At 42.5% G+C, this 13013-nt stretch overlaps 1 protein-coding gene across 11 annotated transcripts in view; it reads left to right on the top strand.

The window, feature by feature from the left end:
- Window positions 1-669: 669 nt before the first annotated feature.
- MAN1A1 (mannosidase alpha class 1A member 1) overlaps window positions 670-13013 on the top strand; it is a 212548-nt gene continuing 200204 nt past the window's right edge. For 10 of the 11 annotated variants that reach the window (XR_004022419.2, XR_004022421.2, XR_004022420.2 and 7 more), the window contains exon 1: window positions 780-1497. Coding sequence is in view for 2 of the 11 variants with exons in the window: in XM_089921966.1 (XP_089778092.1) it covers window positions 892-1497 (606 nt within the window). In the remaining 9 variants the exon portion in view is untranslated. Of the gene's footprint in view, window positions 1498-13013 lie in introns of all 11 variants that reach the window. The other variant, XM_022555421.3, reaches the window with a different exon arrangement.

Genomic DNA, 13013 nt, shown 5'->3' with positions numbered 1-13013 from the left:
CCCTGCAAGGCTGCGCTTCCCGTAAACTCCCCTCCCGGCGCTGCCCTCCCCGCCTCGGCCCCGCCCCCGCGGGACCCTGAGCCGCTCGTGATTGGCCCGGCCGCGCCATCACTCTCGGGCCGCGTCACCGCCCTCGTTTCCGACCGCCCCGAGACCGGCAGTGGTGTTAGTGCTTGAGGAGCCGCGGTGGAGGGCGTCGTGCTCCCGTGCTCGCTCCTGCTCGCCCGCAGGTCGGCGCGCTAGCCCAGCTGAGCGGCTACCAGCGCTGCGGGGTGGCCGGGCTGCACGCGCACCCGCCAACTGGGAAGCGGAGACACAGCTAGTCCGAGCTTCGGGATGAGGAGCGGGCGAAGTTGACTAGCCCCCCCACCCACGCTGCGCCTCTGCGGCGCAGAGGTGCGCTGCCCTCTCCAGGAGGTGCCCGCGCACGGCTCTGCTCCAGGTGTGCACGGGACAGCCCGCCCCCGAGACCCCCAAACTTCACCCCAAGTCCAAAGTGTGAGCTCCGAGGGCGGTGCCGGGAGCCGGACTCCGGACTCCGTGCAGGGGGAGCTGTCCTGGCGGCTCTCGCGGCCGTCGGAGGGCGGAGACCGGTGGAAACTTTATCACCATCATCGTAGTTACTACGTTTTACTGTTGTTCTCCCCGCAGGGGCTGCAGTGAGCGCTCTGTCGCGCCTGTTTGTTTGCCAGAGGAGCCGCCCCGGGGAGAAGACTCGGAGGGGAGTTGTCTCCCCAAGGGATACCTGCAGCCCAGGCGGGGGGTTTGGGCGGCCTGGATGCGCAGAACCCAGCCCCGCAGCCGCTGACGCCGGGCGGCGGCGAAGTTTGGCTGCTGAGCGGCGCGGCGCAAGGCCACTGGACAGCGGGCAGCCAGGCGGCAGCGGGAGCGATGCCGGTGGGGGGCCTGTCGCCGCTCTTTAGTCCCGCGGGCAGCGGCCTGGGCGGCGGCCTGGGTGGGGGGCTCGGCGGTGGCAGGAAGGGGTCCGGCCCCGCCGCCTTCCGCCTGACGGAGAAGTTCGTGCTGCTGTTGGTGTTCAGCGCCTTCATCACGCTCTGCTTCGGGGCGATCTTCTTCCTGCCGGACTCTTCCAAGCTGCTTAGCGGGGTCCTGTTCCACTCCAGCCCCGCCCTGCAGCCGCCCGCCGACCGCAAGCCCGGGCCCGGGGCGCGCGCCGAGGACGCGGCAGATGGGCGAGCCCGGCGCGGCGAGGAGGGCGCGCCCGGGGACCCCGCGGCCGCCCTGGAGGACAACTTGGCCAGGATCCGTGAAAACCACGAGCGGGCTCTGAGGGAAGCCAAGGAGACCCTGCAGAAGCTGCCCGAGGAGATCCAAAGAGACATCCTGATGGAGAAGGAGAAGGTGGCCCAGGACCAGCTGAGTAACAGGGTGGGGTTCAAGATGCTGCCTCCAGTGGACTTAGCACCCCTCGTTGGGGCGATTGACGGGGAGCCGGCCGACGCCGCCATCCGCGAGAAAAGGGAGAAGATCAAAGAGGTGAGTGCACCCGGCTAGAAATCCCTGCGGACCCGCAGTGTTTTTCAGGGAGAAACGACAAACCTTTGAAACTCTTTAAGACTGTAACATTACAGTGTAGGAGGACCTGACGGTAACATTACAGTGTGGGGAGACATGGTTTTCCACTTACACCAGGTGCAGTATCAAAGGCTCTTTCGTTTCCATTTCAGTGTCAGAGTAGATGGGGCCAATTATTATCTGAGGTTGTTCTTAACCTGCATGCTCCGGTGAGCATAAGCCACACAAGGTAGGTATTAAATACATGGGCAGGTGCTGTGCAAACCTCCTCTTTCACTGCCTGATCCATGGTTAATCGTCCCTGAGAGCAGTGACAGTGAAGGTTCCAAACAGCCCACTAATGAGTCTTGGACGTGGCTTTGAAATGAAGCTTGCATGTAAACGCAAAGCATCAATCACGCATGATAGAAATGTTCTAACAGCAAGTCAGCACACCCCGCGTTGGGTCATGTGGCCCCATTCTGCCAGGTGGCATCCTGTGTGTACTTACAGACTATAAAGGTGAAACTCGAGAACTTCTTATCATAGGGAGCACACTGTTGTTTACTTTTCAAAAAATGAAAAATGTAAAAAGCCAGCCTACCGCCTCTTGCATTTCAGGTGTAGTCAGAAAAAGAGTACTCCATGTGATGCAACAGGTTTTCCTCCACAGCAGCACAATGATGACAAACTTAATCTAGGACAAACATGGACTTTGATAAGTCTTTCATAATTTCTTTCCTGTGTTTTTCACTTAGAACTTGTAACATGCGGTTAGTTCATGCCTACCTTAAAGCTGAAGAGGACCTTCCAAATCATTTCGGACTGTCATTTTAAAGATGAAAGTTGAAGGGCCCAGAGCCCCAGAACCAGTTAGTGATTGAGTCAGGACTTGAAGCCCGGACTTCCTCTCGTCACCAGGCTCTCTGTGGACGTGCCTCCTTTTACAGCTACTCTCCCCTGTGAAACTATGCCAGCCTGGTTTTTTACACAATCCAAGAGCTGCAGGAACCATATTAAAAGCATTTCATCTCAAATCTTGATTCCAATTTCTAAAATACATTATGAATGGAAGTAATATATTTGTCATTTTTTAAGGCTCACAGAGTCTCTGTGAAAATAAATTTTGTGTTTTGACATTGGGCAGGTAATCAGGAAAGGAAGCTTCCTGATCCCCCCCCAATTTTCAGAGACAATTTTGAGGTTGTGAAGAGGTACTTAGCTTAAGTGGCTCCAGAATGGAGGCAGCTTGATTGTTGTAGGATTTCTGATTTTAGTATAAAGACCAGGTGAATTTGGCTAAGCTGTAATTGAGCAAGTTAAAGTGGATTTGGGTGCCTTTCAGTTTACCCTAGGCAGAATGCCTTGATCCATCCCTCCTGTGCAAGTAGCTTCCTTCCACAGCCCATCAGCCTTTCTGCTTTGAGACCCTTCCTCAGGCCTAGGACCCTCCTAGACTTGAGGGGGGAGGGTTGGATTTTACTCCCTGTGACAACTTCTGTCTAGCAGTTTCCCTTCTCCAAGAAATCCTGTCAGTGCTGCAAAACCAGGAAGGTGGAAAAAAGTCTCTGCTTTCACCAACCTTCTCCCTCTCCTCTTCATCTCTCAGGATCCTTGAAAATAGCCAACCAAAACCCATAGATAATTTAGCCCCAAATTTGTATCTGCTTATGTTTCTCTTGAGTTTGAAGCAGTGTAATTCACACGTTTCATTCCTCTAAATTCCTGTGCGCTGCCAGTTAGTGCAGATCACAGGCAATTGTCCCAGGAAATTATTTTAAATACTAAAGATGCATGGATGTGAAAAAGCTATCGGTGCTGACCAATAGTGATTAAAAGTGCATCTAGAGCAGAAGCACTAAGACAGTAGCAGTCAATTCAGGACAGCATATTAACAGTATGCATATCTGTCCTTATTAGATCCATGTTATCTATGTCTCTAGATCAGAAGGTCTTAATGAACCACGTAAAGGAAATTTATGTAGTCTCCTGTGGTCCATGTGGTGCTAACATCTTCGCACCTAGATGTTTTGAAACTGCCCAGTCTTGCATAAAGTGGTTGAACTAAATGGGTTCTTTAAAATTTCTTGTTGCCGTGAGAACCCAGGGGGCAGGGAAGCCAGCATGATTAGCTTCAGTATTTAGTCAAAGGCTAACGGGAAGGAATGGATTATGGATTTTCATCAGATTAGTTCAGGCAGATGTGTTCCTTTGTAAACCAAAAAAAAAAAAAAGTTACTCATGTTATTCTAAAAGTACACTGTAAATGTTCAGTTTTAGAAAGGAAAGAGTGGTTGCCCGCTGTGAATAAGACTCTGGACTTTACACATTTAGATTCAGTTCAGATACCACCATGTATGCCCTGTCATGGACCAGCGGATCTTTGCCTTGATCTTGATTTTTATCATTCCTGTATTTTCTAGTTCTCTTCATATACTTGGGTTCTCTGTCACACCTGAAAGTACTAACAGTTTTATGGGTAAAATTTAGAAGGTATAAGCAAGTCTCACATGTTGGGAGCTTGGACTGTAATATCACACCTGAAAGTACTAACAGTTTTATGGGTAAAATTTAGAAGGTATAAGCAAGTCTCACATGTTGGGAGCTTGGACTGTAATATCTGAGCCAAACTTTCACTTTGTAAATTTGGTTTAAAGACAGCCAATGCTATTTTTATATTGCCAACACAGCTGTGTTACTGGTACCCTGGTAAATTTTTAACAAATCTGTGCTAAGGGGGAAACACTTTCTCATTTCAAATAGGATATTTATTGCCTAGCACCCTTCACACAAAGGTGCTACGTGCTTCCCAGTTCTGATCTCTGATGGGTGGTAAACATTTGATGTACAACTTAAAGCCGAAATGAAGACAGCCCCCCACCCCATGAAAACTTTGTAGATAAATTAACTCTGGGATTTCCCTGAAACTTACAGTACACACATAGTGCATATTCTCATGAGATTGATCTTTTAAAAATTGTGCTCAAGCGGTCCTTAACTTTAAAAAGCACTGGTAGACAAACGAAGTACAGAAGTTAAAGACCACCATGGAATTTTTAGAAAAGTAGTCCATTTTTCCTTCCACCCCAACTCTTTTTTAAAATCAGGAAGCTTTTGCGAGGAGTCACTACAAAGAGCCTGCACTGTCCTTTAGGATTAGAGCCCTAATTATCAAATTATCAGTGGGATTCCTCTCTTCTCAGACTGGAACTCCTACCAGTCTAAGTGGGGTGGGGGTGGGGAGGCTGACAGCCAGCTTTGGGCCTATCAGGTAAGGCTTTCGGACCAGTTAGCTGTAGGGTCACAGTTGTCTTCTCTAGGTTTCTCCAAACAGGCTTTAGTTTTTAATTCCAGAACTATTTATAATAAAAAGTTGAAAGAAAATTTTCATATTGATGGCTAATGGTGAATATATATTTTTATGCCTTACACTAGCCTTAGGTTGTTCTTGAGTCTATAATTTATGTTAACTACTGACGATTAACCCTTTTATTAAAGGTCAGACATAGGAATAATCTACCTTGACCTATTAAAACAAGACATTTTTAATTTGAAACTTAACTTATTTGTGTGGGTAGTAGTGTGGAAAATAATATTTGCAAAATAAGACCACAGTTTGAAGACCTGAGTCTGAAGGAGCTTAGATGTCCTTGGGTTACCTTGCCTGTTCTGCTCACCCTGTTCTGAAACACACTGGACATTGAACATGGGCAAATGCAAGATTTCCCCACTCTTTGGACCTTTCCCAGAGCAGGTAGGTCATGGAGTGTTTGTAAAAGGCTTCTCTCTTTAACAAGTAAATAAATAAATTAAGGTGTCAACAGTGTATGTATTAGAGTAGATGCTGACTGTTGAACATTAATATACAAAAGCAGGAGAAGATTGTTAATGGATAATCAGTTATTCTCAACTTAATTTTCTGTAAGCTATTGATAATTTGTCTGGGAGGAGTATTCTGTCTTCCTCATATTGGGTAACTTAACATTCATATAAAGGAGCTCTATATAGGACCTAGAACCTAGTTCAGGCTGTGGAAAAGAGGTTAAAAAATGCATTTTTGAGTAAATGCATCTGCATCTCTTAGGTGAGCTAATAATCTAAACCACTTTGAGAAATTTATGCTAATATTTCACATGTGTAAAAAGTGTCTCTGATGAGATCTGAATTTGTTGGGCTTCAGCAGCTTAGTTAACGTATTTGTATTAAATTATTTAATAAGCTATGGTAATACAAATTCTTTATTAGAGAGCGTTTAAAGCATGTGTCTCAAGGTCAGAGGGGAGGAAACCCAACAGATCAGTGTGAGGGCTAAATATACATGGGTAGATCAGCACTGCACTGGACCCTGTTTATACCTCATAACCCAGTAGAGAACCTGTGGCCTTTTAAGTTCTTTATAACCTGCAAAACCACAAAAATGTATGTGTTTGTCAAAGGTAAGTTTTGGTTAGTCAAAATAGGAGCAGCCCCCCTGTGGGCTCCAGGGATACTGTGACATGCCTTTTCCCTAAGTAGGCAGAAATGATACAGGAGAAGCCAGTGTTTGGTAGTTCAAGGAAGAGATTCTTTCTTTGGGGAAACTAAGTCTTGAGTTTTCCCTCAGTGTTCTTTGTCTAGCACCTTGTTTAGTGTTAAATAATTGAACAACCTCTAGTCCCCCACCCTTTACTACTAAATATGTTTAAAGGTCCTTTACACAAAGTCTGCAAAATTTTTTTTCTGTTACCAAAAATATGCCATAAAAATTATAACTCTCTGATTTTTAAAAGTAAACATATGCTCTAAGCCATAAAATATTGTATCTGAATGAGACTTTAGAGATAGCTACAATAGAGGCAACTGAGACGCAAAGATTGTTCTGGAAATCACTTTGCTAGTTAGTGGTAGAGTTGAGAATAGAAGCCCAATCCTGGATGGAATGTTGCTCATTATCCTGACATGACTTGTCTCCTAAGTAAAATGCCAGAGAGGTGTATAAATTGACTGCCTATATTCATTATTTGCAGACACTAATGTCAAGTGAGTACAAAACATGTACAACCCTGCAGTATTATAACTTTGACCTCGTATTAGTTAAGTTACATTAACTATAGTAATTAAAAAAAACAAAGCTTATTAGGGGCATAATTCAGAAGGCCTCTTTTTAAAACCACCCAGGGAAAATTTGATGACATCTTTTTCTCCTTTTAAAGATATCTGCAGGAAACAGAGGCATTAGTAATCGTTCAGTTGGTCATTCTTTACAAAGAGAGATGGGGGAGAAATAGGGAGAAAAAAAGAGAAAAGGTGTGGACCAACGTTGTGGAGCTCTTTTCAACTATAAATGTACATGCTCTTTGGACATTGTGCAATGCATAACAGAAGAATGGAAAGCTAATCTGAAGGAGTATGTGTTTTTAAAAGTAGACATATATTTAATGATATCACTTATCTGTGGAATCCATGATATATGACAAACTAGCGAATATAACAAAAATGAAGCAGACTCACAGATATAGAGAGCAAACTGGTGGTTACCAGTGGGGAGAGGGAAAGCGGAGGGGGGCAATATAGGGATAGGGGAATAAGAGGTACAAACTATTAGGTGTAAAATAAGCTGCAAGGGGATGTTGTATAACATGGGAATATAGCCAGTATTTTATAATAACAATAAATGGAGTATAACCTTTAATCACTGTACTATACATCTATAACTTATATGATACTGTACAGCAACTACACTTACATTTAAAAAAAAAAAAAGCAGACATACATTTAAAAATCACACCAATCTGTGGTCTCTTCATTATAGGAGCACATAGTTCTCTTCACCCAAGTAGGTCCTGGAGATTCTCTGGATGATTTTTACCTGCCCCTGCTCCATTCATTTGCAACAACATGGTGTTGTGAGAAGGGCTAGTTTTGGGAGTCAGTTGATTTGGGTCTGAATCTGGCCTCTTCCATTTACTAGCTTTGTGACCTTAAGCAAATTGCTTAATCTGTCAGAGCTTCAGTTTTGTCATTTGTAAAATGGAGGTAGTAAATGTACCCACTTTGTTGGATTGGAAAGTTTAAATGTGATCATCCACACAAAGCACTTAGAATGGTATCAGGTATGCAGGGAGTGTATAATAAATGTTGCTTGCTGTTCTTACTGTTATTAATCACTACCTAAAGACATCAAGCGAAGACTACATTGTTTCAGCTACTGTTTAATACATCAGGGAAGTGAGTAAGCATGTTTCAAAAAGTTATCAAAAACAGTTTAAATTAGGTTTGCTTAAAGGGATACATTTCCAGTTCAGGATGATCATTCCAGGCAGCTATGATTTTACTGTGCTACTGTCAACTCTGATTTTCTCACATTCCTGCCAAATTCCATAAAACTTTTGCTATCCTTAAAATTACATACTTTTCCAGCTTCTGTAGTTCAAAATATGTGTTAAAGAATTAGTCTCTTTCTCACAGTCAGATGTGCTTGTTCCTGAAGTACCATCTTCTCAGAATGATCACAGTTCTTGAGTTACTTCCTTAAGCATTGAAATTGTTCCCCGAAATAGAGAAAAAGAGGGATTAAGTAAAATGCATTTTAACCTGTTTTGTCTTTGGAGGAATGTTTTTAAGAAGTGAGAAGAAAATTATTTTAGATTTGGCAAAAATTTATATAATTGTGGTCAGTTCTATAATCAGAGCTCAGTCTGTCACCTGGTAGTCAAAATTCACATAAATCAGCTGTACTTCGTAACTCACAGATTTTGGCCTTTTTTGAGAGCTTTGAAATTAGATTTATTAAGGTATCAGGCCCAGAAGGACCTCAGAGATGCTTAACCCCGGTACTCATTTTACATATGAGAAACGGGGCCCTGTGAGCTGTGACTTCGAGATTCCCCCAGTGCACTAACTACAGAGCTGGAAACTGCCTCTTAGCTCTCAGGCCCCTGTGAGATGCCTGTGACATCTTGTCTCTAATGAGAACATACGCTTTGGAGGCTGGCTGGCCTGGCCCTCCCTCCTCCTCAGCCCTGTAGCAGGCCAGCAGCAAGAAGCCCACTGAGACCGTCCTAGAAGGAAAGCAGCCCTGGCTAGTTCCTTTGCTCTGCAGAATGCAGCAGCACTGCCCCCCCCCGCCCCACACACTGAGTCCTGATAAAGACTTCTGTGATCATTAGGTACTTGAAAGAAAACCAAATAAGATTAAGGCTTAAGAGCGTTGAAAAGTCGCAGCCCTCATTCCTGTCATGAATACTCTGGCAGTTGCTTTAGGTACGTTAGAGCCCAGCAGAGCTGCAGATAATCCAGAACAGAGATAATGAAATTAAAAAGCCCGTGTAGCCTTTGTTACTTAGTTGACTTTCGTAACTAAAATGCTGCCTCACTTCCTTTTTACTGCCAGTCCATTTGTCTCCCTCGCTCTTAAGCTTATCAAAGGCCCAGTCCCTCATTTGCTCCTGTACTCTCTGGTCACTGTTGTTCTACATCCTTTCATACAGTGACACGCAGGTCATATTATATTAACTTTGTTAATATTATTAACATTTATATTAACTTTTTATTTTTATATTATATTACGTATTATATAAATACTTTTTAATGTATTTATATATGTGGGTCTCCCATTAGATTGTCCTGTCTCCAGTGCCTAGTGTGAAGGTGCTTAGTATGAGAGAAGGACTGGAAGTGAGGGGATAAAAACCTGGTGAAGGGTGCCGAGCTCTGCAGGGGTGGCTTGATAATACAGCGCACTACGCACTAAAACAATCTTTGTTGCAACACTTGCCTAGGCCAGGAGTTTATGAGAAAAGGTGCAGTAATAATGATGTACATGGGCCTGTGAATGATTGTGGTTGAGACATGAACTTGGGCCATCCAAAGACCATGAGCTATTGCTGGAATCTTCATATCTGCCAAATCCTTTTTCATGGAAAGATCTTTTTTTGGGGCCCAGCTGTGTGGCTTGAGGGATCTTAGTTCCCTGACCAGGGATCAAACCCGCCCCCCCTGCAGTGGAAGCTTGGAGTCCTAACCACTGGACTGCCAGGGAGGTCCTGGAAAGGTCTTTTCAAAGTCCCATGAAGAGCACTTGATTCTCCTAAGGGACAAGAGGGTCCAGAGATAGGAGTCCAGGGCTAATGGTCTACACTGGTGGTGGCCACGTCCAGCTTCCCTGAGCTGATGTTTGAGCCATGATTGACTCTAGTTCCTCTTTCACAAGAATACGTGCTACAACTACAAATAGTGTCTAGTAGTTGTGTTTCCTCACTGTATGTCTGTCTGTTGGGGCGCAAAGCAAAAGGACAGACCTGTGGAATGATGAAGGTAGCACGGGGTGTATACCTAGTCTCAACGTCTCATTCCCAGCTGCCTGAAATTTCACCATCAGTGCCTCCCTTTTGTTGATGTATTGCTTCTTAAAGGCTGCTATTAAAACAATATCACTAAACTTGCCCAGCAGAAATTATTATACTTTGAGATTTATCTTAACAAGGGCGAGAATGGGTTTGTAAAAGAAGCAAGTATCTTTCACTGTGTTATTTCATTATAAAGTAACACTTGCTTAGGAAAGAACATTTTGAAAGTACACAGGAGTAGAAAAAAGAAAAAAGAAAATCCTTCACAGTTCAATCACTGTCACAGGCAGTGTCAACACTTCCTGCCCCAACATATAGGTTATTTTTTCCCCCAGTTATAACCATACTATGTATACATGGTTTTTTTTTCATTTTCTTTTAGTGTAATTTTATGATAGCATAGTATATGAAATAGAAGCATCATAGTTTATTTAACCATGCCCTTGGACCTGAACATTTAGATTTTTTCCAGTTTTTTGTTTTTATTTTAAAATGCTGAGATAAACACCTTTGTCCATTAAGATTCCAGCTCATTTTTCATTGCCGCCCCCAACCCCATGAGTAGGATTTCCCCTTAAATTCCTAGTAGAGGAAATGAATAAGTCGAAGGATCGTAGTACATTTTGAGGGATGACTTTCCAAAAACAATGTATACTTCCACCTGTAATGTAGTGAACCTAGTCTTGACTCTATAAATTTCATGGGTGATGAAACAGTGTCTTGTATATTTAATTTTCCTTTCTTTAAGCAGCATTTCCTCCTGAGTTGGGTGACTAGTTGGATTTCCTCACTGTGAGTTGTATAGAACAAGGAGGCTTTTAAAGAAGCAGGATTGGGACGAAGGCAGAGCTTGGAGACTAAGAAGCGGGTGTCAGAGAAGATGGATCTATCAGGCATATGGCTCCTGAAGGGAGCAAAGTCCTGAAAGGCAGTGGACAGCGTTGTCTACTAAACACAGCAGCAAAATTTGCCTCTTCCCTGGGCTGGACCCCTAGGATTATAAGTGCCCTTTATTGATAGGAGTACCTACCAAGCATGTTGGAACAGCCTGCTTTCCCTCAGCCAAGACGCAGCCCACCAGCTTCCAGCAGCTCATCTTCATTGTTATCGTTGGGTTTTTGCATCACATATTTGAGGAAGATGTTGGCCTCTGTGAAGATCTGGGAAAGGAGGGATGGAATCTTCTTTTTTAGAATTCATCAGGATGGCTTCCTAATATTTTAAGATCATACTTGAAGCTCAGAAATGGTCCAAATAGAATTTCAGAAGTGGTTTTTTTTTTTTTTTTTTTAGTGGTGCCAGAAAATGGCAAGTCTGACAAAGCTGAATTCTTAAAGAAGAAAAATTAACCAAAAGGAAATTGCCAATAAGATTTCAAAGCAATATACATGTTGACGTTTGAAGGGGCAGGCTGGTCTTTTGTATATTAGAGGCCTTTGGTGTCTTAAATAGGATAAATGTGCATTTTGTCTAAGGTATTCTATTTTAGAATAAAAGAAAAGCATGATTTATTTATGAAGTTTAGGCTTTTTTTTTTTTTGGCTAACTCCAAATAAACGTGTTTTTAGTCATGCTTTTTTAAGGTAGTGAGGAGCTGCACATTTCAAAATGTATTTATATTCTGACCTTGGTTAGTTCATAAAAGTCTGCCAAATGCCAGAAATGTTTAAATTTGGCTTTGAGACTGCATTAACATGGTGAATAATGATTGACATAAATGTACTATATTATTTTTATAAATTGTGGTTTGAGATGATAGTCATTTTAGAATATTCAGGATGCTGTTCTCTGAGACATGTTATTTTTGTAGTCAACTAGCAGTGTTGATTGTCAAAATGTATCTAGTCAACGACAAGCTTTCATCTCATGATTAGAAGTGCCTCAACGTCCATGTTGTGATTTCAGGAGTTAGCCTGAGTCAATTTTATAAGGCATTCTTGGTAAGTGTAAAAGGAAGTTTATGTAGTAAAAAACGTGTTTTATGATTGGCATGTGTTTAATACATTGTATACGTTCACTCATATTAAGCATTTTGGTTAGTCTTCATTATTTAATCCTCCTAGGGCTTGCTTAACTTAGAATGTGTGATGAAGAACTTAGCTTAAAAAAGAAAAAAAAGCAGGTGGGGTGAGCAGCTAATTGGAGGAGCATAAAAATGAAGATGATTTATTAACTACTGTGGAAAGCAGCTTTAGCAGTTTTGGTGAATAAAAATTATGATTTATTAAGTGTTCTATCAGTAATAAGATAAAGCCGCAGCAGAGGTTAGAAGTACTTCTGTTTTCAGTTACTCTGAGAGTACAGAATCTCTGTGATGCTGGTTCTTCACAGTCATGAATCTGTTACAGGACTGTCATGTTAAGAGCAGGAGAAAGAACTTCCCCTGTATTCGTCCACCGGAGCCGTAGCCCTGGGCCTCACCCATAATAGCACCCAGTAAATATTAGTTGAATAAATACACCTTTTTGATACCAGGAGGAATTACTTAGGTTAAGTGTGACACCCTCCCCCCCTTTAAATAATCACATATTCCAAAAGTGGTGTCCACTCATCTTTGGAACCCCTGCTACCTGTCCTCATGGGCTACAGGCCATTGTCTTGGAGGGGAGACCTGATTTTTTTTTATAACAGTCAAAAGTCATTCAGAACCAGATCTAGTGAATAAAGAGATTCGTCAATGTAGGAAACACCTTTTCTAGTTTTAAAGTTGTTTTTAGAATGATTTATAAAGTGAAAAGCTGTATTCATTTTCTTACATGACTTGTAAACTGGCTGTGAAGGTGGTTCATAAAAAAAAGTCTTTTGAGCAGATGTAACATCGCTGAAATAAATGTGGGTACTTGTGAGATTCTTTTGAAGGTCGACACTTACTTGAATATAAAAAGTCCTGTTTTGCTTAAAAGTTAATCTGCTTTATATTTACACTCAGCATTTTTTTTTTCATTTTTAAATTAGGTAGAGTCATTCATTTCTGTTCATTATTATCTAGAGCTGTGGACTACATTTAATAAGAGTTGTCATTTTTCTTACATTTCAGTTTTGTACATGGTACACCGTAACTAAAGTTAGTGTGGGTTGTTTTTTTTTTTTTTTTCCCCTATCCCAGCAAACATTTTTGGGAGACCATGGTGTTTTTATAAATAGTGCTTACAATACCACATTGAAATGAAA

Source organism: Delphinapterus leucas, chromosome 12, assembly GCF_059928025.1.
Source record: "Delphinapterus leucas isolate spDelLeu-1000000601 "Yukka" chromosome 12, BTC_Dleu_Yukka2, whole genome shotgun sequence".
In the NCBI taxonomy this organism is placed as follows: domain Eukaryota; kingdom Metazoa; phylum Chordata; class Mammalia; order Artiodactyla; family Monodontidae; genus Delphinapterus; species Delphinapterus leucas.
The sequence above is the reverse complement of the archived record's forward strand: the minus strand, read 5'-3'. Positions and strand labels throughout refer to the sequence as shown.